We start from the raw sequence: 23,941 nt of genomic DNA, 5'->3' as shown, positions 1-23,941 counted from the left end.
AGGGGAGTTCAACTGCTCTTCTGATTGATGGTCAAAGATTTTATTAAGAATGAAAAAGGCCAAGAAAAATGGCTGATGCTATTTCTTGTGTTTTTCTTGAGAGTTGTCAAGTAGTGATAATCACGTCCATTGTCTCTCTAAATGAACAGAATCCACAATGTGATTTAGGGAGCAGCTCTGCTGCTACCAGAAGAAGCGGGTCTGAAGAACCCTGATTGTGACAGACAGCCAGGGATGTCCTTTGCAGTTATCCAGTCTGATTTGTCTCAATTGGTCATGACTTTAGCATCATTGAGGTCCCCCGGACTACACAATACTTCCAAGATGTGGATGACAGACTTGCAGATTTGTGAATGTAGCTCTCCACCGATGAACTGATTCTGATAAACTGTAATTTCTTGGTTGCGATATGGCATTTTGAGATCTTGTCATTCAGCAGTGGGGATGAGATTGCCCAAGTAAGTTATTGTGGAATGGAGTCAATGGCATTCAGGTTAAGGTCAGAGATAGCTGACAAGGTGGTCTTTGACATATTCCTTCCAGTCAGCATTGTCTAATTCTGTCCCTGATGAATTCACCCCGTTGTTGGTTCTCAATGAGGTAGGGCTTGGGTGTTTGGGGAATATATGGCTTTTATAAGGCTGAAGAACCCATGCATGTGATGCCTGTTAGTGAACTGCTGAATCTCCTTCACTTTCTCCAGCCAACATGATCTGCGTTTTCCAGGACTGGTTGCAAGTCTTTATTTTTAAGGTGTTGGTTGTGGTGCGGGTTAGCAATTGGGGTAGGTGCTAATGTTCAGTAGGGCGGACATTTGCCTTGTGCTTGTTTAGTGTGGGGCTCATTATCTTGCATGAATCAGTGAGCAAGTCAATGATAACATAGATCTTGAATTAGGAGATGCCTGCATACCATGCTGGATAACTGAGTGACCTTGGTTCAGGACTGAAGTCGACCGAAACGGAACATTTTCCCAGTGCTCCTGTAGGGAATGTGGGAAGTCAAGTGTAGTATTTTGATTAGGAAGAATAAGAAGAGAGTTAAAGTGATGACACTGTGCTAGAAATATTGACACAAGTCTTCACTGAAATTGGAAATTTTGTTTATTATTGCACCATGTATTAAGGTACTCTGAAAAGCTTTGATTTACATGCTATCCATACAGATCATTTCATCACATCAGTACATCAAGATAATACAAGGAAAACAACAATAGAATGCAGAGTATAGTTCAGGTCGAGTACTCCTCGCCTGAAAATCCTGAAACCTCCGTAAACTGAAGTTTTTTTGAGTGCTGACATGACACCACAAATGGAAAATTCCACAAAGCGCTGGGAAGCTTCCCAGGCGATGCACAGGTCTCTGTGCACCACAGCCGGTTCTGAAAAGTAACTTCACAAATGTAATGAACAGAAATTAAAGAAAAATAAAAAAAATACACTGCATAAAGTGAGTAAGAAGATCTCAATTGTGTATTGAAAGAGTGGATTTGTCAGTGTGGAGTGAACATATGTCACATGCTGATAATGAACCAAACAAAGATCTATTATGATAAACTAAAAATTGAAGGTAATTGTAAATATTCAGCAGGCTGGTTGCAGAAATTTAAGAAAAGGCATGGCATTACATTTTTAAATATTTGTGGTGAGAAAGTGTCTGCTGATCATGAAGCAACAGAGAAATTTAATGACGAGTTTCCCAAGATAGTTACTGATGAAAACCTAATACCAGAACAAGTCTACAATGCTGATTTCTTTTTAGGTTTTGTGTAAGGTATAAAAACAAAATAAAATACAAATACAGTGTATTGTAACCTTTTAATCAAAATGTGGCATTGTAGGTGGAGACTGAAAACTTGCTGTTGTTTGTTGTTGTTCATCAGTTAATGAAGGTATTCTCCCGATGCTGTTGTGCTGCTTTTGTTGCCCTACACACATTATATTTTCATTATATTAATGGTATATAATAACTTTTACTGTTAGTACATGCAGTATGTATGATGAATGAATGTAAGACAAAAACTGCTTACCAGTAGCACATAACTTCAATGTCTGTAATGATGGAAATGCTGATCTATTTCATTATATATTCAAAAATAAAAAAAATCCAACATACAAACAAGCATAAGTGATAAGGAGTACTGTACCTGTATGATAGATTCGGTAAAAGTATTGCGGTGCAGGTAAACAATAAAGTGCAAGGCCACGATGATGTGGATTGTGAAGCCAAGAACTCGTTGTTCTGTATCATGGCTTGCATGCCATCTTGAAGCTAATATTAGATAGAGATGAACTTCTGTGGGTCTTCAAACTGCAGGAAAGGTGCTTCAATCAATGGATTCAAATGTGTTGGTTAGAATCATGGCTTAGCATTAGGTAGCAGATCAGGAATGGGAAAATGTTTCTGAAGGCAACCACATTTGAGAGGATTTCTCTATGGTTCCCCTTGGTTGAGGGAGTCAAATGTTTTAAGGAATCAGGGAAGGGCCAGAAATGGTGGTTTCTTCTGTTTTTCTGTATTTTTCTTGGGAGTTTCAAGGAAAATGATTCAAGGAGGAGCTATTTGATTACAGAGAGAAAGCAGCTGTCTCTGACATTGTGAATTTTTGTTAGCAGATCCATTCCAAATTTTCAAACACCAGTAAGGACATGCCATATTTTACTTGCACATGGTGACATGGAATTTGTACTTTATTTTTTGTGTATTTTTAAATCTGTCTCAGCATGAGCAAATTGCTGACAAAATTGGTGTTTATTATCTTTTCCTGATTATCTCTGAACTTATGAAATAATTAACAATCAACATCAGAGGTGCCTGGATCTACTTACGTGCCACAAAGGGCAAGAATGACAGATTAGGGTGGCATTGTGGTGCAGCTAGTAGAACCACTCCCTCACAGATCTGGCAACTGGGCTAGGATTAGGGTTCAGACTTAACATGCTGTCAGAGTGGAGTTTGCACATTCTCCCTGTCACTGCCTGTATTTCCTCCCATGTCCCATAACACAAGTGGGTTACAAGGTTAATTGGCCACTATATAAAATATAATGTTTATTTCGACATTTTTAACATTGTGGTAGGATTGTCCATGTGGGTCCCAAACTTCATATTTGGAATAAAAGCTGCACAATATTCAGCTTCAGTGATTCTTCTATCAATACAAGGCCAAAATGATGATAATTGTTCCTGTGCAATGCCCTTTAATTCTGCATATTGGACAGGCATAAAATTGATGGGGTCTGGGTTGTTGTCAAGATCAGCCCCATTCATGAATCAGAAAAGCAAACATCTGATTGGCCAGGAGATGCTTCTGATTACTTGAACTGCTTAGGATATAAGTATTCAGAAACCTAAAGGGTATCAAAAAATACCCAAATAAATAAAACATAAGATTTTTAAAGTCATCAAATGTTTTAAAGTTTTCTTTTAATTGATAACCCAAGGGAATTTTTCTCCCTAAGATTAACAAGCCATTTAAAATCTGCTGCTTGAACGTCTTGTATTGATTGGTTTCCCCCTGCTACCATGCAGTGGAGGCATGATACAAAATCTTTGGGTAGTTAATCCAAGTGTCCTCATTCCCATTGCACAGCAGGCTGATTACAATACTTGTATCCAGCCTTAAGAAAGGTCACCATACATTGATGATGATAACTTCATGATTTCTGTATTTGAACAAACAAATGCATAATTCCCAAAGATTTGTGGATTATTAACTTTGATCAATGGTAGATGTCTCATTACGTTTACTGTGAAATTCAGGCCACTAAAGGTGAAGGACAAAAATATAAAACCAATATTTTTTTCTATTTATATGCATATATTCTGGTTATAAATCACTGTTTATAAGTATGCATTTAAGTTTCTGTTTGAAAAGTAGTTTTATAGGCAATGTGAAGAAGTTTTCATAAAATAAAAATAAGATGTCATCTCCCAATGCACTTCATGCTTCAAAGAAATGAAATATAAGGTCATATTGTGGTTGACACAGAAATCTGTATTGGTAAAATTATGAACCATTTGGGAATTTATTCACAAGCTCTAGGTGCTCACAAATTCTTGAGCTTGGAATAATCACAACATTGTGTTTTTTAGAATAAAAACATTTAGAAGAGAAAAATGAAATAAGGAAACAAAAACCTTAGGGCCTCCTAACAATGTTTAACAATCAATGAAATACTTCTGTAGTAACTATTTTAATATAAAGGAAACATGACAGAAAACTTGCATATATCAAGATACAATAACCTTCAGACAAGAACAAAAGAACATAAGAAATAGGAGCAGGAGTAGTCTATCTGGCCCGTCGAGCCTGCTCCACCATTCAATAAGATCATGGCTGATCTGACCATTGACTAATCTCCACCTACTTGCCTTTTCCTCATAACCCATAATTCCTCTACTATGCAAAAATCTATCCAACCTTGTTTTAAATAGATTTACTGAGGTAGCCTCCACTGCTTCATTGGGCAGAGAATTCCACAGATTCACCACTCTTTGGGAAAGCAGTTCCTCCTCATCTCCACCCTTAATTTACTCCCCTGAATCTTGAGGCTATGTCCCCCCCCCCCCCCCCCTAGTTCTAGTCTCACTTATTAATGGAAACAACTTTCCTGCCTTTATCTTATCTATCCCTTTCATAATTTTATATGCTTCGATACAATCGCCTCTCATCCTTCTGAATTTCAATACTAACAGTCCCAGGCGACTCAATCTCTCCTCATAGCCTAACCCCCTTATCTTTGATATCAACCTGATAAACCTCCTCTGCACCACCTCCAAAACCAGTATATCCTTCCTCAAGTAAGGAGACCAGGATTGCATGTAGTTCTCCAGTTGTGGCCTCACCAGTACCCTATATAGTGGCAGCATAATCTCCGTGCTCTTAAATCCAATCCCTCTAGCAATGAAGGCCAACATTCTATTTGCCTTCTTGATAACCTGCTGCACCTGCAAACCAACTTTTTGTGATTCACGTACAAGCACTCCCAGGTCTTCTGCATAGCAGCATGCTGCAATCTTTTATCATCTAAATAATAATCTGATCTTCCATTTTTCCTTCCAGGGTGGATGACCTCGCATTAACCAACATTGTACTCCATCTGCCAGATCCTTGCCCACTCACGTAGCCTATCTATATCTCTCTGCAGGCTCCCTATATCCTCTGCACAATTTGCTTTTCCACTCAATATAGTGTCATCAGCAAATTTAGATACATTACACTTGGTCCCCTCTTCCAGATCGCTAATATATATCGTGAGCAGTTGCAGGATCAGCACCAACCCCTGCTACAAACTGCTCACCACTGATTCCCAATCAGAGAAACACCCATGTATCCCAACTCTCTGCTTTCTATTGGTTAACCAATCTTCTATCCATGTTAATACATCATCGTCAACTCTATGTATTCTTATCTTATGTCTTTTATGTGGCACCTTATCGAATACCTTCTGGAAATCCAAGTAAATAATGTCCATCTGTTCCGCTCTATCCACTGCGCTCATTATATCCTCAAAGAACCCCAGTAAGTTTGTTAAACAGGACCTGCCTTTGCTGAATTCAAGCTGCATCTGCATGATGGATCCATTTCTTTCCAGATGCCTCGATATCTCTTCTTTAATGATAATTTCAAGCATTTTCTCAACTACTGATGTTAAATTAACTGGCCTATAGCCACCTGCCTTTTGCCTAAATCCTTTTTCGAACAGTGATGTGACATTTGCCTTTTTCCAATCTGCCGGGACCTGCCCAGAGTAATCACCAGATAATTTCTTTCAATGCTGTTGGTAAAGGAAGGAGGAGGCAGTAACACCATGAATGACCTATTCCTCAGCAGTCCATTATTTGAGTGTTGAAGATGAGACTGGAGGCAAAAGGGGAGATTAATAATTGAGATCTGATTAGAGAGCTTAAGGTAAAGGAACCCTTAGGAAATAGTGATCATAATATGATAAAATTCACTTTGCAGTTTGAGGGAGAAACTGAATTCAGATGTATTGGAATTACATTGGAGTAAAGGGAAATACAGGGGCAGGAGCAAGGAGCTGGAGTTTCTGGGAGTAATTCAGAGGATGCACAATTAGTTAATCCTAAAGAAGAAGTGGTGAGGAAGCAACTGTGGATGATGAGAGAAGTAAAAGATAGCATGAAAGCCAAACAGAAGTCATACAAGATAGCAAAAACTAGTGGGAAGCTAGAGAATTTGGAAACCAACACAAGGAAACTAAAAACCAATAAGGAGAGAAAAGATGAAATATAAAGAAAACTAGCTGATAATGTAAAAGAAGATACAAAGGTTTTAACAGATATGAAGAAAGTAAAAGAGAGACAAAAGTGTACATTAGACCACTGGAAAATGATGCTAGAGAGGTAGTAATGGAGTTGTTTCCATTAAGAAATGGTAGAAGAACTGAATAAGTGTTTTGTATCAGTCTTCACTATGGGAGACACCAGCAGCATGGCAGAAATTTGAGAGAGCCGAGGGGTAGATATGAGTGTAGTTGGTATTATTAAGGAGAAACTACTTGGGAAGCTGGAAGGTCTAAAGGTAGACAAGTCATCTGAACCAGGTGGACTGCACCCAAGGTAGCTAAAGAGACTGTGGAGACATTAGTAGTGATCTTTCAAGAAATACTAAAATCAGGAATGGTTCTAGAGGACTTGGAAATCACAAATGTCATTCCACTGTTTAAGAAGGGAGGGATGCAACAAACAGGAAACTACAAGCCAATGAGCCTGACTTCAGTGGTTTGCAAGATGTTAGAGTCCATTATTAAGTTTGAGGTTTTGGGGTTCTTGGAGGGTCATGATAAAATGGGACAAAACCTCCATGGATTCCTTAAGGGGAAACCTTACCTTGAGAAACCTGTTGGAATTCTTTAAGGATATATCAGGTTGGAAAGACGAAGGAGAGATGGTGGATGTTGCTTACTTGAATTGCTGGAAAGCCCTTTGACAAGGAAGTAGTAGTGCAATCACTGGAGTTGAGTATGACGTTCTCCTAAGGGTTTGCCCTTAATGGACAATGCCTGAATGTGACCATGCTTAACGTGGGGAGGCTCATGCACAGGCAGCTACTACATGGTCCTTGACAGATTGAAGTCATGGTCCAGTAGCATGACACCGGTGGCATGACTGGGGACGTTTCACTGCTGCAACCTTCTTCCGCCTTCACTGACACTGTGATGTGTCATCATCTTCTGTCAACTCCACCACTGAGGTGTCGGTTGAAACACTCTTTTTCTGGAACCTCCCCTTTGATCTCACCATCAAGGGTGATCCCAGCAGAAGTTAAGCTCCAGAGGGCATCAGTCTTAGGATTTCAGGAACTCACAAGCCTCTCTATCACAACAAAGTGATGATTCCTGGATAAGAATGTGCCAAACATGAAGCTGCTAAACAAGATAAGAGCCTAGTACACAAAGGATACTAGTATAGACCGAAGACTGGCTGACTGGTAGAAGGCGAAGAGTGTGAATAAAGGGGCCTTTTCTGGTTGGCTGCAGGTGACTATTGCTGTACAGCAGGGGTTGCTGTTAGGTCCACCACTTTTCACATTATATATATTAATAATCTGGATGATGGAATTAAGGCTTTGTGGCCAAGTTTGCAAATGATACAAAGGTAGGTGGAGAGTTTGCAGAAGGACATATGGATTTGGAGAATGGGCAAAACAAGTGGCAGATGGAATACAGTGTTGGGAAGTGCCTGGTCATGCACTTTGGTACAAGAATAGACTATTTTCCAAACAGGAGGCAAATTCAGAAATCAGAGGTGTAAAAGAACTTGGGAATCCTAGAACAGAATTCATTAACTGTTAACTTACAAGTTAAGTTGGTGGTAAGGAAGGCAAATGCAATGCATTTCAAGGAGGTCTAGAAATTAGGAGCAAAGATATAATGCTGAGGCTTTATAAGGCACTGGTCAAAGTGCATTTGGAGCATTGTGAGCAGTTTTAGGCCTAAGTTATGCTAGCATTGATGACTCTGGGCCTGTACTTGCTGGAATTTAGATTAAGGTCTCATTGAAACCCACTGAAAATTGAAAGACCTAGAGAGAGTCAACGTGTAGAATCTAGAACCAGAGGACATAGTTTCAGAAAAGAAGTACATCATTTTATAGAGGTGAGGATGACTTTCTTTAACCAGTGAGTGGTAAATCTGTGGAACTTATTGCCACATCCAGCTGTGGAGGCCAAATCATTGGTTATACTTAAAGAGGAGTTTGATACGTTCTTGATTAGTAAGGGTGTGAAAAGAATGGGGAAAAATCTGGAGAATGGGGTTGAGAGAGAAAATAAATCAGTCATGAACGAATGGTGGTGCACATTTGATGGGCTGAATGGTCTAACTCTGTTCTATGTCTATGGAGTTCAGTGATAGTATTGTGACCTCTAAATCAGGTTGTGCATTCAAGCTCCTTTCTAAAGATTTATGCATAGACAGAAGCCCCAGCCATGATCTTAGGAATAAGCAGAAGATCTCAAAGCATTCATCAAAGAAGAATAAATGTTATCAACCTATCTTGCCTGACTTCAACTAGAGCTGGATAGATTAAATTAATTTTCCTATTTTATTTAGCTCATTGGAATTATAAAGTTGGAAACCAATCAGAATATTAGTGGAATAGTTCAATCTAGGTCATAAAAGGGAGGAACAGGATTCGTGCAACAGAAGCTATTAGGTAGAATAAGAGACAAATACTATTAGAAAAGGAAAGTACATGGTATTACCTATAAAGAGGAAATGGAGTTAGAACCCTAGCTCCAAATCAAATGGGATGTCAAAGTTATGAATACTCTAATTCAACATGAATAGTGGCCAGAGTAGAGGATGAAATTAGCAGCTGGTGACTGAAGTTTGTATCAGATCCTAATGGCAATGACTCCTACCTTCTCCACCCCTCCTCCAGCTTTAAATGGAGAAAAATTTGGTTCCAAGGATAGATTGCTGGCAACACAAAGGAAATGCAGGGTTGAAAGAACTAAAAGTCAAGGAGACCAAGAGATCACAATCATACATGCAAAACCAGATTTCATTTGCAAGCAGCCCTTAAAGGTCATCTTCAATACAGATGAGGATCTCCAATCATGAAGAAGACAACACTCTCCATTGTATAAGAGAAGAGAAAATGAAGATTGGTGAAGGCCTCAAATCAAAGATGTGGAGGTTAGTATCACAAAACCTGTTATTCATCATTTAAATTTAATTTACCACTTCAATGTTATGACATATTTCAAAATGGTTGTCCAACCCCAAACAATGCTTCACCGTTCACTATCAGGATTAAATTCCATCTGCCATTGCCTCCTGCCAAATTACAATCTGATGAAAAATTATTCTGTAGCCTAAGATTACTGTTAACACTACTTACACAATACAACCAACATTAATATCACTTGCAAACTTACTAATCATTCCACTTACATTCACTTCTCAGTAATTGGTACATATAACAAAACGGCAATAACCCCCAACATAAAATCATAAAATGTGGGAGCAGAATTAGGTTACTTGGTCCAAAAATTCTGCTCTGTCATTTGGTCATGGCTGATTTATTTTTCCTCTCAACTCCATTCTCCGGTCCTCACTAATCAAAAACTTATCAACCTCTGCTCTAAATATACCTAATGACTTGGCCTCCATAGCCATCTGTGGCAATTAATTCCAAAGATTCACCAGCCTCTTGCTAAAGAAATCCCTCATATCCTGATGTTGTGCCCTCTGGTTCTAGACCCCTCCACTACATAAACATTTTCTCCATGTTTAGTCTAATTAGGCCCTTCAATATTTGGTAGGTTTCAATGAGATCCCTCTCACTTTTCTAAACTTCAGCAAGTACAGGTCCAAAGATATTAAATGCTCTTCACATGTTAACCCCTTCATTTCAGGGATATCTCTTGTGAACCTCCTTTGGAGCCTCTCTAATGTCAGCATGCCCTTTCTTAGATAAAGGGCCCAAAACTGCTCATAACACTGCAAGTGCAGTCTGATTGATGCCTTATAAAGCCTCAATGGTACATCCTGCTTCTATATTTCAGTCCTCTCAAAATGAGCGCTAACATTGCATTTGCCTTCCTCACCACCATCTCAACCTGCAAATTTACCTTTATTGAATCCTGCAGAGGACTCCCAAGTCTCTTTGCACCTCTGATTTTTGAATTTGCTCCTCATTTAGAAAATAGTCTATGCCTTTATTTCTTCAAACAAAATGCATGACTATATACTTCCCTACACTGCCATTTCTTTACCCATTCTCCTAATCTGTCCAAATCCTTCTGCAGACTCTTTGTTTCCTCAACACTACCTGCTCTCCAGCTATCTTTGTATCATCCACAAACTTACACAAAATCTTCAATTCTGTCATCCAAATTATTAACATATAATGTGAAAAGAAGCAGTCCCGACACCAACCCCTGCACACCACCACTAATTACCGGCAGCCAACCAAAAAAGGCCCTCATTCTCTTCTGTCAGTCAATCTTCTATCCATGTATCTTTTCTGTAATACCTTGAACTCTTTTCTTGTTTAGCAGCCTTTTATCAAAGGCCTTCTGAAAATCCAAGTAAATAACATCCATTGACTGTCCTTTAGTCTATCCTACCTGTTATTTCCAACAGATTTCCCGTTAGGTTAAGGATGTGAGGTCACCATACTTGAGGGGCAATGGCCAGTTTCCTCTGGTGCATTCTTCTTGGCAACATGCATAAATGTCCATGAGGTATATTTCATGATCTTATATATTATGTAATTTCTTATTAAGATCACATAACTATCAAAAACTAATGACAGTAGACAATTTTCACAGTTGGCATGGCCCAGTGCTTAAATATATGAAAAATTCTACAGTCTACTTATAAAGATCAAGAATATTTAACAGACACAATATAGATCATCAAATGAGAAAATTGTGGACACAAAATTGATCAGATTGTACTGGTAAATCTTCCTTCATTTAAGTTGTGACTGTTTAGATAAAGATTAAGCTGATGTTGATCCAATGACACTACGATTTCAGTCTCTGAGGCCAACATGAGGGCATCTTTCAGGAGAGTGAACCTACAGAAAGCATCTACCCAGATGGGGTACTTGGTCAATTGAATTTAATTGAATAGACTTTATTACTTACATAATTCATATACATGAGTAAAAATCTTTACATTACATCTGCATCTTGGTGTGCAATGGGCAATTTATAATAAATCGTAAGTACAACAAGACAGTCAATATAACATAAAAATACAGCATGAATGAATCAGTCTGATGGCCTGGTGGAAGAAGCTGTCTTGGAGTCTGTTGGTCCTGGCTTTTATGTTGTGGTATTGTTTCCCGGACGGTAGCAGCTGGAATAGTTTGTGGTTGGGGTGACTCAGGTCCCCAATGGTCCTTTGGAAGTTCACATCTAGATGCGCTAGGCTGTCCGCACCATTCTCTGCAGAATCCTGTGACTGAGGGAAGTACAGTTTCCATACCAGGCAGTGATGCAGCCAGTCAGGATGCTCTCACTTGTGCCCTGTAGAAAGTTCTTAGGAATTGAGGGCCCATACCAAACTTCTTCAACTGTTTGAGGTGAAAGAGGCGCTGTTGTGCCTTTTTCACCACACAGCTGGTGTGTACAGAGCATGTGAGGTGTTCAGTGATGTGGATGCTGAGGAACTTTAAGCTGTTCCCCCCTCAACCCCAGATCCATTGATGTCAATAGGGGTTAGCCTATCTTCTTTCCTCCTGTAGTCCACAACCAGCGCCTTTTTTTTTACAACATTGAGGGAAAGGTTGTTTTCTTGATACCAATGTGTCAGACCTGTTCTGATCAACTGGCTGAAGTATTCACTGATATTTTGAACTTGTTGCTTCGGCAGGTTGAGCAGGCAAATTCAAGCAGGTTTCAATTATACTGGTGCAGAAGAAGAGGGTGGTAATCTGCCCCAATGACTATTGTCCAATAGCACTTACATCCATGTTTACAAATACACTCAAAAACTTCTATAGTTGTACTGTGGAGAGCATTCTGACAGGCTGCATCACTGTCTGATATGGAGGGGCTACTGCACAGGACTGAAAGAAGATGCAGAAGGTTGTAAGTCTAGTCAGCTCCATCTTGGGCACTAGCCTACAAAGTACCCAGGACATCTTTAGGGAGCACTGTCTCAGAAAGGCAGCGTCCATTATTAAGGACCTTCAGCATCCAGGGTAAGCCCTTTTCTCACTGTTACCATCAAGTAGGAGGTACAGAAGCCTAAAGGCACACACTCAGTGATTCAGGAACAGCTTCTTCCCCTCTGCCAACCAATTCCTAAATGGTCAATGAATCTTTGGACACAACATCACTTTAAAAAAAATACATTATTTCTGTTTTTGCATGTTTTTTAATCCATTCAATATACATAATTGACTTTCTTGTTTATTTATTGTTTTTTTTTCCTCTGCTAGATTATCGAACTGCTGCTGTTAACAAATTTCACATCACATGCCGGTCTTCATAAACCTGATTCTGATTCAAAGATTCAGAGTACATTTATTATCAAAGTATGTATGCAGTATACAATCTTAAGCTTCATCTACCCATGGACAGCCACGGAGCTTAAAAAAACCATGGAACCCATTCAAAGAAAATCATCACCTCCCCCCCATGTGCAAAAAAAAAACCAAATCACGCAGATGGCAAAAAGGAGTGAGAAATACAGAATATAAAACACAAAATCGAAAGAGTCCAGGCATCATAACGTGAATGCAATCCACACCCAGGACTCCAGCACAATCCTCAGGCAGGGGAGGGGGGGGGGAGGAGAGAGAGAGATAGAGAGAGACTGACTAACTATTGGAATGCAGGGACCCTCCTTCGAGAGTCGTGTGAGAGACCATCACATGCAGACACCTTCCTCCTGCAGCAGCAAACAAGAGGCTGGTTTAATGGCACTGGTTGTCTACCATTCTCTTGCACGTTGGTGATGAAACATGTCAACTCCACTTCTTCAGAAGTTTGTGACGATTTGGCATGTCATCTTAAACGTTGTCAAACTTCTACAGATGTATGGTGAAGTGTATGCTGACTGGTTGCATCGTGGTCTAGTATGGCAACACTAATGACCTTGAATGGAAAAGCCTACAAAAAGTAGTGGATACAGGCCAGTCGATCATGGCTAAAGCCCTCTGCATCATTGAGCACATCTACAAGGAGCAGTATTGCACGAAAGTAGCATCCATCAAAGACCCCCACCATTCAGGTCATGCTCTCTTCTTGCTACTGTAATTAGGAAGAAGGGACAGGAGCCCCAGGACCCATACCACCAGGTTCAGGAACAGTTATTATGCCTCAGTCATCAGTCTCTTGAACCAAAGGTGATAACTTCACTTAATCCAGCACTGAACTGTTCCCAAAACCTATGGATCCACTTTCAGGGACTCTTCATCTCATGCTCTTCACTTTTTTTAGCTTATTTATCTTTTATTATTACTATTATTGTTTGTTTCTTCTCTCTTTTTGTATTTCAGTTTGTCTTTTGTACATTGGTTGTTTGTCCATTTTGAGTACAGTTTTTCATTGATTTTGTTGTGTTTCTTTGTACTTGCTGTGACTGCTCGCAAGAAAATAAATCTCAGAGTTGTATATGGTGACATATATGTACTTTGATAATAAATTTACTTTGAAGTTTGTTAACATATATAATGAAATCTTCAAACTCAGTCGTGAGGACATAATTAATCCCTTAAGGTCAACAGGAATCCAATGGAAAACGTCACAAGCTGTAACTATACATTGCACAGAGGAAGATGGTAGCAGTTTTGTAGGCAAATCATCTCAGGCAAGGGCACCATTGTAGGAGATCTTCAAAAAATTACTCTATACTCAATCATTACCCACCTCTTCAATAACTTTCCCTCCAGGAATGTCAAAAAAGGGAAATTCAGCGAAGATCACAGTACATAATATGTACAACTTCTCAGTTAATGAAATGCATGCAGCAAAGATGGTGTTTCCATGCTGCTGCTGAAATCATGGGTAGTGGAGACTTCTCATTTGAGAACAGCTACCAAGAATGCATTGGCTAATACTTTAACATACTCTGTAGATAGCCCATGCAGCAGCAAATTTGAGACAGTGGTGGTGTAGGTAACAGAAAAAATAGAAGCAAGAGTAGGAACTAGAGTAGGCCACCTGGTCCATCTGGACTCTCCCACCACTTGGCACGATCATGGTGAACCTCTCTGAACCTCAAGTTTGGGATGGAACCAGCAGGACTTCAACAATATTACTTGTGCTAAACTTTGTTTAACGTTCTAGATATCTGCATTGACTGGAATTTTAAATAAATTTCTCACATAAAAACTGTGACCATTAGAACAGGTTAGAGTTTGGTTACACATATATGTGATTTGCCATAATGCTTTTATTATCTACAAGGATAATAAAGGTATTATCTGCTAGGTAGGATTGGGATGAAATAACGTTCTTTCTAGATGAGTTTAGTTGCAACAATACTCAATAAAATTTTCGACATCCAGAATGAATCCAGTTGCTTGACTGGCATTCCATTTCCAATATTCAGTGTCCACCATTGGTGCAAAGTAGCTGCAGTGTTTTCGATCTATGATTATTCACCGAGGCTTCGTTGACCAACTTGTGGTCTTCAACTAGAAGGATATATGAGAACGCTATTAACCTGCAAATTTGCACCAACCGATCAAGAAGGGAGCGCTTATTACCTCGTCCTGTTAATTGTATTTTACTTCAAAATGCTACTCTCCTGTAAAAGGTAGAGAGCGCAAGAAGAATGTCAAATGACACTGAGTGCTCATTTGAACAGTATGTATGTCCAAATTCTATGATAGCAATAAGGGAATACAAATACATCCTCGCAACATGAGACAATTTTCAGTAAATTTCAACCTATGACAGCCGAACAGAAACACTACTTTGAAAAACACCAACTATTTCCCCTCTTGTTGGACTACTTTTTAAAAAATACCACTCACCAAATACACTCCAAACAGCTTATTACGGATTCATTTACCACCACGACAGTTGCTAGCGTACGTCAATTTCCGGTTCGTAATCGCTGGTTACCAAGCGCTATGTATGCTGGGTCTTGTTGTACCATCGAATCGCTTTCCTTCAACCGGAAAAGGGTTTGCAGGACCATGAACTACAATTCCCAGTGCGCACTCTTAGGGCGATTGCGAATCGGTGAAATACCGTACCCCGTCTAATTGAGTTTGGTACTTTCTGATTGGTGTGGGGCAGCATCACTCTTGCTCACGCGCAGTAGTTAGTGGAAATTGCGGCCGATCGAGTTTGTTTGGGTGGGGAGGGGGGGGGTCAAGATGGTGTGATTGTTTTGTGCTTTGAATAGGTGTCAGATTGGAGGGTTCGACGTTTGCTTCATGTTTGTAGCGCGACGGTTGGCGCTCGCGCTGGGCCCCGGACCCGGGAGCTGCTCGCGGGGTTGGGGGGGGGGGGTTGGAGAGGGTGATCGCGCTGTATGCTGGGACGGTAATGGCGCGCGTTTAAATTTGATGGCGATGAGTCGGGAATGAGGATGAAAAGGTTCAGTAAATACGATAAAGCGAAGGAGTTTAAGGTACACCCTTAATGCATGGAATTTAGGCGCTTGTCCTGTTTGTCACCTGTGCTGTTCCTGTGTTTAACCGCATTCTCTCCCGGGAGACAGTGAGACAAGCAAGGCCTAAATTCACGAATCTGATGGGTTCCCCTGCCGTCCAGACGTTATGTTGTGGACTCCGGTTGCAGCAGTGTTGCTGCATGTTTTATCTGCTTCTGTCTTCGGGTTGTGATTTCTGGAAGTTCTATAAAATGACGGTAAAATTGGACCAGATGACTTTTTGGAAAAATTGCTGGTTTACCATTGTAGCGCTGTCAGTCTTAGTGAACTAGTTACACAAGCATCCGTGGAAATTTTGTATGGTAACGTGTTTTACTTTGTGAATAAATTTGAGCTAAAACATCCATTTGCAGCACGTTCGCTGGCAAGGTACTAGGTTACTCAGCCCCTTTACACTCTTCCTTTCTCTCACACTGTCATCGAACTTTTTTGATGCAGTGATCGCCCTCACCAATCCCCATGGTACCTCACTAGCCATGTCCTCCCTAAGCAAAAAATTAATTATTCCTGTTGTTTTCTGTCCATTAACCAATCCTCAAGCCGTGCCAGTATGTTACTGCCACCACTCTATATAAACGCTACGTAAACGTTTTAGTCTAAATACCCCACATCTACTGTTTCCTCTTATATTCTGCTAGTTCACAAGTTTCCAGTAACCATCAGCACATTCAAGCATTTTTCTTCCTACTGTTGTAAGGCTAACTGCTCTAATCCCCTGTTTTCTGTATTAACCTGTGGGGATGTACTGTAAATACTACCTTCCAATCTGTGCAAAACAAAGAAATACACAAAGAAATGACAACCAGTGTTTTCACCATTTTGATGGTTATTGACTGCAACATCACATTTTGGGAGTTAACCCCTATCATAATGATTATTTTCTTTAATGCTATTGTTTTATTTTACTGATATTAATAATTGAGGTATTCTGTCATGTTAGACCTGTAGTTCTATACTACAGTATTAATGGGAGCTTTTCTGTGCCCTCTCTATCCTTGCCATAAAGGTAGGATAAGAAAATGATTTGTAGGTATAATTTGATATGTTCATTGGTTTGGTGGTGAGCAGATTTTAAAAGTTTGACAGGTTTGGTTAACGACATCAAGAGCTGGTTGATAATTTGAATTTAATAGCATGATTCATAGTAAATTTCATAAAACAAATTGACAAGCTTACAAAATTAAATAGATATTTATCTCAAAATTAATCAAGACAACCGTTGTATGATCATTAGATTTTCTGGGTAATCTGCAGGCACTTTGTCAAGATTTATTTCATCATGCTCTACTTTTGGAAGTGAGTCACGGCTACTTGCATTATCTTTGTTTGATGTATTGAGGAAAGATGCTTTCGACAGTTATCAGTTTGACTTATGATTTGTCCCCGTGTTTTGCTGCAGTGTAGCTTGAGTAATAATTAATACTTTGTATATCATGTACTCATACAATTTTGTGGTGTCACAGTCACATCTTGGTGTATAGGTCCAATTTTTCTTCTTTTTGCATTAACATATCTTTCTGACTTTGGGGGTTAGTGTCATGTCTCTGGGCCCACAACTTAAATATTTGTCTCAATGACTTGATTCAAAATGCTCTGCATTTGTGTTTTTTTTTTTAACCTTGTGCTGTGTAGTTTGGCTATATGATGTTGTGTACCACCATGCAGTAATCAGTAATGAGTAATTTCCAGGCTGATCACTCACACCAAATCACATTTGCCAGGTGCTTAAGTTGCTACTCTTTTTCTACAAATGCAGAGAATGTTCCTGAACTTCCTCATTCTAGCTTTTACTATGTTATGTAAGAGCTATCATTAAGTAACTTCAGGGCATTCTGCAGATGAAGGGGGCTATTATGGCGATGCTGAGAGGCTTAGTGTCCATGGTCTAATTTGGTCCTAACATCATAGAAAAAAGATGAGGACTTGCGAGCAGAATTCATTTTTGGGGAGGAATTGAAGGAGCAGGATATCCAACACATCTGCAGCTATGAGTAGTATCTATTTTTCACTTCTGAAGCTATTTTATTGTGTTCATTTATCTAGGATGATCTTTGGCCTACTCCTGATCCCACATACCAGTGAGTAAAGAAAGAGAAAGATTGTGCAGAGTGATATATGGCTGGAGAAGTAGTGAAAAAAGAAAGGATTTAGAAAATGGTGGATGCGAGACCAGTTCTGGAAAATGCAATGTACATGAACTGGGGGTATATAAGTTATTGCTGGGGAGAGAGGACTGATATTAGTTTGCTTATGTTTGCAGGATTTTATACAAAAAGCCTATTAATTTTGATTGAAGCATAAATTTTGGCAGTTGATAAGATCCTGTTCTTCAGAATTGTAGTTTGTGATCTAGGAGAACAGAGAAGGTGTTGATTGATATTCTCAGCTAAAAGGCAGTGTTTCACTGCTGAACTTGAGTTTGTCAGTGGACATATTTGCATTGCTATCACTGGAATAAGATTTTTAATTCACACTGTTCTGAGCTGAGTGAAAGTGAATCTTGCTGACTTGTGAATGGCAGAGGAGTGACATGTGCACTGTTTCCACTGGTTGAAGTGTGTTTCTGAGGTGAGAGCTTGTAATGTTTTAGATCAAAAATTGAACTAACATTGTATTAAGAAATACTCTTCATGTTTCTCAATAGATTTTCTAAAGTGAATAGCCAACAAGTTGCAAAATGGTATCCAGGTTTCCCCCGCTATCCGAAAATAGAGTGTTCCTATTAAACCTTTCGTAAACCGAAATGGTGTAAAGCGAAGAAGCAATTGCCATTAATTTATATGGGAAAAATTTTTGAGAGATCGCAGACCCAAAAAATAACCTACCAAATCATACCAAATAGCACATAAAACCTAAAATAACACTAACATAAAGTAAAAGCAGGAATGATATGATAAGTACACAGCCTATATAAAGTAGAATTAATGTATGTGCAGTGTAGTTTCACTTATCAGAATCAGGGAGATTTAGCCAAAACCGATTTGTAGAAAAAAATCAGCAAATACATGCACGCGCACACACCTGCCTGCGCAAGGCTTCACAGTGATGGCAGTCTTTTTCATAGTAAACACAAGTTTAAAGCAGATGCCTTTTTTTTGTAGAAGTGAAAATCCTCTGGATTTATTGCGGTTAGCAAAAACAGGTACTAATGTAGGCCTTTCATAAAAGTGAAGTGGCGTAAAGAGAACTTTTGTAAAGTGGGGACACCTGTACATAATATTCTTTGCTGAGTTAGGAATATGAAAATGTAAATGCCAGTGATAATTTGCATCTGTTTTCCCATGCAATATAAGAAAAATAAAATATTTTCTTCCAAACTCTGCTTGTCCCTTCATCTTGTGGTTGGGATTGCATTATTTATCATTTTTTCTTTATTATTCAGTTTCTGGTTTTACTAAATTTAGGTTTTATAATTAAGTAAGCACAAATATTTGCCAAAGAAACTGCATTGTTGAAATTGATCTAATTCCTTTTAATTTTTGCGGAGGCATTTGTGGCCCCATCAAAGCAAGATTTTTGTTTCTATGTAATTCTTGAATCTACAGACTGGACTCCTGCTTTCAGTTATTAACAATTTTTTTGGCAATAATTTGAAACACTAAATTACCTTTAGCTTGCCAATCTGTGTGTAATATAAAATAAACATGTACACATTTCAGATAAATCTTTCACGTTCGTCCTGCAACATATTTTCACAGTCTTGACAAATCAGGGTGATTGATTTCTTAGTTGTCATTTGCCATGTATGAGATATGGAGTATTTGACTTAATGACATTGGATTCTGTTAGCACTCCAAGTTCTTCTGTCAGTTGGTCATTAGGATATTTTTATGAATTATGGTGCTTCAAGCATAATTTACATGTTCCTTCAAACTTGACAGTGCAATATTTAGACTAGCAGATGTGGAATTTATGTACCTCATAATTTGTATTCTATAGTAATGGTAGTTGGTAAAGCTGCATATCAGTCTAAAGTGAGGTTGCATGACATATGGTCTCCAGTTCGGATTATTTTAATTCATGACCAAATACTGATTTTTTTTTTAAAGCTAAATGTACCCAAGCTGGCTTACACACCGTAACATTGGTAAATATTTCATGTGAGACAATTGTTTTAGGTACCCCAATATTATTATTTGATTCTAAGCTGCTTGTGATACTAAGACATTAAGGCTTAATTCATTAATTTTTTGATGTATCATTCAAAATATTGCACTGTTTTGGGCAATAATTTGGCGATTTCCCCCCCCCCCTTTTTTTTTTAAAGACTTGCAAGTTTGGAAAAACCAGGATATCAATATTAAGCTGTGATAATGTTTAGTTTCAACCTTAGTGGTGATATAGATGCATTAGGACACTAATTAGGTAGGGAGTTATTAAAAGAAAGGAGAACCTTCAACAGAAGACAACACCAGGTTCTTTCCAGACATGATATCATTGGATAGAGATGTGTACAATCTTAAATGACTGTCTAGACTAGTATTCCAGTGCTGCTTTGCACATCCAGATGCTTGCATGGACACCCTATTTCTGGACCTAATCACCTGGGACTGCCCAACATCCATACATGTCCTTTGTCAACCCATCTATGTTGTTGGCCTTAAAGCACATAGCAGAGACTCTTGACTCCTCTATATCCCTGTCCCTAAACCCTAACTCCCCTCTGTCCCCAAAATCACCCTCTGAGCATAAGAAAAAGCTAAATCTGAGCCATAATCTCGACTGATAAACTTGGTGCTGTCTGAACTGAAAAAGCATCAGCTAGTTCTAGATGTTCCTTAAATCCTAAGTTCATCCACAGTTCCTTTAATGGATCAGTCTCTAGGCTTGCCTTTCAAAAATCCATGATTTTTTTTCTTTCTCCATGTTTGTAATCTTCACTTCTTCCAAACTACTATTTTTTTGCCTCCATCTACACCAGAGGTGCCTAACCTTTTTTTAATGCCGTGGACCCCTACCATTAACTGAGGGGTCTGTTGACCCCAGGTTGGGAACACTTGCTCTACACTTTTGTGACTTCACTGTGGTCCTTCAACTCTATCTTCCTCATCTTAAAACTTTGACTCCTACTCCCCTTTAAACTGAGTTTGAGGTAGTTTTGGATATCTGTTTCATAAAATTCTTGACCAGTTCTACCAACGTTGCATTATGTGGCATGATATCAAACCATCCTGACCATGGTTGTCTCATGACCATCCTGCAAAATCTTTGAACTGTAAGCTGTAGGCAATTTCAATCTGCCTAACTGTTTGAACATGAGTTTTACACAGGTAGTGACTAAGGTAACAAAACAAAGACATCATTCAAATAAGAGTAGAATAGTGTGCCGTGAAACACACATCATTAAAGAATCATTGAGTTATATAGCTGGAAACAGGACTTTTGGCCCAACTTGTCAATGTTGACTGTGCCTTCCTGAGCTAGTTCCATTTGTATGCATTTGACCCATATCCTGAATCTTTTCTATTGTGTACCTGTCCAGATGTCTTAAACATTGTAATTGTACCCACCCCTACCACTTACTCTGGCAGCTGATTCACTCTCAGCACCTTCAGTGGGGGAAAACTTGTTTATCAGTTCCCTTTAAATCTTTCCCATCTCATCTTAGACCCATGTCCTCTAGTTGAGGGAACATATTGAGACCATTCACTTTGTTATGTCTCTCATGATTTCAGAAACCTTGGCCTCCTTTGCTCCAGGTCTATTCAGTCTTGTGACTCAAACTTTCCATTTTTGGCAACATCCTTGTGAAACTTTTCTATACCCTCTTTAGCTTAAACACATCCTATAATATAGTGATCAGAACTGCACATTAATGTCTTGTACAATGTCTTAGTCCTGTACTCAGTGTCCTGCTTGATGAAGACCAGTGTCTTCACTTTCATCTCCCTGTTTTGCCACTTGTAGGCTTGTATTCCTATTACAACATTCCCCATAGCTCTGCCATTCCCTGTGCATCCAAAATACATCACTTCATACTCATCTGAGTTAAGTTCTGTGTGCCATTCCATTACCCATTCTCCAGTTGATCTTGATCCTGTTGTGACCTTGAGATAGCCTTTCTCACTGTCCACCACACTATTAATTTTGGTTATCTCTCCTTGCATTTGTATCCAGGTCATAAAATATATAAAAAGCTGATCCCTGCAGCACACACTGATCATAGGCCTTGAATCTGGAAAAAAAAACTTTTCACTGCCACCCTCTGATTCTACCAAGCCAATTTTGTATTAAAATGGCTAGTTCATCATGGATCCCATGTAATATAACTTTTGGACCAGCATACCATGCAGGAACTATTAAATGCTTTGTTAAAATTAGTGTTTATGTTTGCTATTCAGTCAAATGTGTATAACCCTAAATAAATTAATTAGCTAAAAAAACTGACACAAACAAGTGAATGGAGCATAAACATCAAAGTTCAAAGTATGTACGGTATTTGTCATCATGTACTACCCTGAGATTCATTTTCTCCTTGTGCAATTGGATCCTTGATTTCCCCACTTGCAGACCCCAGTAATTTTGGCAGCAATGTCTTCTCCACATTCTTAACCCTTTATTCTACTCACTTTACACTTATTACTACATGGTTAATCACAGCTCTAATGTCATACGCCGCCATGGAAGACTAGTGCGCCTTTGGGTGCTGGATTTTCGTTGCTCTGGAGACGGGCTGATTCAAGGCTGGTGACCCTGAGGTGTCACGACAGAACACGGAACATCAGGAACAGTGGGTTGGCTGCCGGTTGTGTGTCCAGAGACCTGAGCCTTTCCGGGGCTGATTCTCTGGGTGCAGAGCTCGGAAAAAGTGATGCAACAGACTTTTAACTTCATAAATCAGCAAGTTGTTTGTTATGTCTCCTCTCTTGCTGTGAAATGGGGACACCTTTTTTTCCCTGATTTGGGGGGGGGGGGGGGAGTGAGAGAGAGCCCATGGTATGTCGAATTACTGGGTGAAGAGCATTCTTTGGGTACGGCAAGTCTGTGTCCTTATTGATGCTTTGCTGCATGCTTGAGTGCTCGGTGGAGGGTGCCAATGCTGTTTTGGTTTGTGGGGGTGTTGCCTTGCTGCTGCTGTTGTGTGGGGGGGGGGGGAGCTGGGGAGGCTTTGGGGTTCTAATGTTTAACTGGTATTCATTCTTTGGGGTACTCTGTGGACGTTTGTGGGGGGAAGAAAAGAATTTCAGGATGTATATTGTAAACAATTCTCTGACATTAAATGTGCCTATATAATCTATTGAAGTTTGCTGATGACGGCACTACCATAGACCAAATAAAAGGTGGTGACAAGTCAGCATATAGAAGGGAGGCTGAAAATCTGGCTGAGTGGTGCCATCACAACAACCTCTTACTCATTGTCAGCAAGACCAAGGAACTGATTATTGATTTCAGTAGGAGGAAACCTGAAGTCCACGAGCAAGTCCTCATCAGCGGATCAGGGATAGAGCACTTAGCAACTTAAAATTCCTTGGTGCTATCATTTCAGAGCACCTGTCCTGGACCCAGCATGCAAGTGTGGTTATGAAGAAAGCACGGCAGCACCACTACTTAGGAGCTTGCAAAGATTCAGCGTGACTTTTAAAACTTTGGCAGACTTCCATGTATGTGTAATGGAAATTGGCTGTATCACAACCTGCTATGGAAACACCAATGTCTTTGAGCGTAAAATCCTACAAAATGTTGTAGATGTGGTTCAGTCCATCATGGGTAAAACCCTCTCCGCCATTAAGCATATCTACATGAAGTGTTGTCACAGGAAAGCAGCATCCATCATCAGGGATCCCCACGACCCAGGTCATGCTCTCTTCTTACTGCAGCCATCAGGAAAATAGTAAAGGAGCCTCAGCATTCATACCACTAAGTTCAGGAACTGTTATTACCCTTCAACCATTAGGCTCTTAATCCAAAGAGAATAACTTCATTTGCCCCATCTTTGAAATGTTCACACAATCTATGGCCTCACTTTCAAGGACTCTTCATCTCTTGTACTCAATATTTATTGCTTATTTATTATTAGTAGTTCTTTCTTTTTGCATTTGGACAGTTTGTTGTCTTTTGCACACTGGTTGTGACTTGGGCAGTGTTTCTATTATAGTTACTGTTCTGTTATGGATTTACTGAGTATACCTGCAAAAAATGAATGTCAGGGTTGTATATGGTGATATATATGCATTTTGAGAAAATAAATTAATTTAGAACTTTGTTTAAACTTCCCTGTCTTATCGTAAAGCTGTGCCTTCAATTATTTGACATTTCCATTCTGGGATCCAGATTGTGACTCTCATAATTTTACATACTTCTACCAGGTCACCCCTCAGCTTG

The 23,941-nt window shown here is 39.4% G+C and overlaps 2 protein-coding genes across 11 annotated transcripts in view; one reads left to right on the top strand and one right to left on the bottom strand.

Moving 5' to 3' along the window:
• Positions 1 to 15,198, bottom strand: part of rpgrip1l (RPGRIP1 like) — a 177,296-nt gene extending 162,098 nt beyond the window's left edge. For 3 of the 5 annotated variants that reach the window (XM_073069985.1, XM_073069988.1, XM_073069986.1), the window contains exon 1: positions 14,973 to 15,186. The gene's annotated coding sequence lies outside the window, so the exon portion shown is untranslated. Of the gene's footprint in view, positions 1 to 14,972 lie in introns of all 5 variants that reach the window. The other 2 variants (XM_073069990.1, XM_073069987.1) reach the window with 2 other exon arrangements.
• A 228-nt stretch (positions 15,199 to 15,426) lies between these two features.
• fto (FTO alpha-ketoglutarate dependent dioxygenase) overlaps positions 15,427 to 23,941 on the top strand; it is a 352,522-nt gene continuing 344,007 nt past the window's right edge. For 4 of the 6 annotated variants that reach the window (XR_012101891.1, XM_073069994.1, XM_073069993.1 and 1 more), the window contains exon 1: positions 15,427 to 15,577. Coding sequence is in view for 4 of the 6 variants with exons in the window: in XM_073069994.1 (XP_072926095.1) it covers positions 15,530 to 15,577 (48 nt within the window). In the remaining 2 variants the exon portion in view is untranslated. The remainder of the gene's footprint in view (positions 15,578 to 23,941) is intronic. The other 2 variants (XM_073069991.1, XM_073069992.1) reach the window with 2 other exon arrangements.

This window comes from Hemitrygon akajei, chromosome 17 (assembly GCF_048418815.1).
Source record: "Hemitrygon akajei chromosome 17, sHemAka1.3, whole genome shotgun sequence".
In the NCBI taxonomy this organism is placed as follows: Eukaryota; Metazoa; Chordata; class Chondrichthyes; order Myliobatiformes; family Dasyatidae; genus Hemitrygon; species Hemitrygon akajei.
This window is presented reverse-complemented; position numbering and strand designations above follow the sequence as displayed.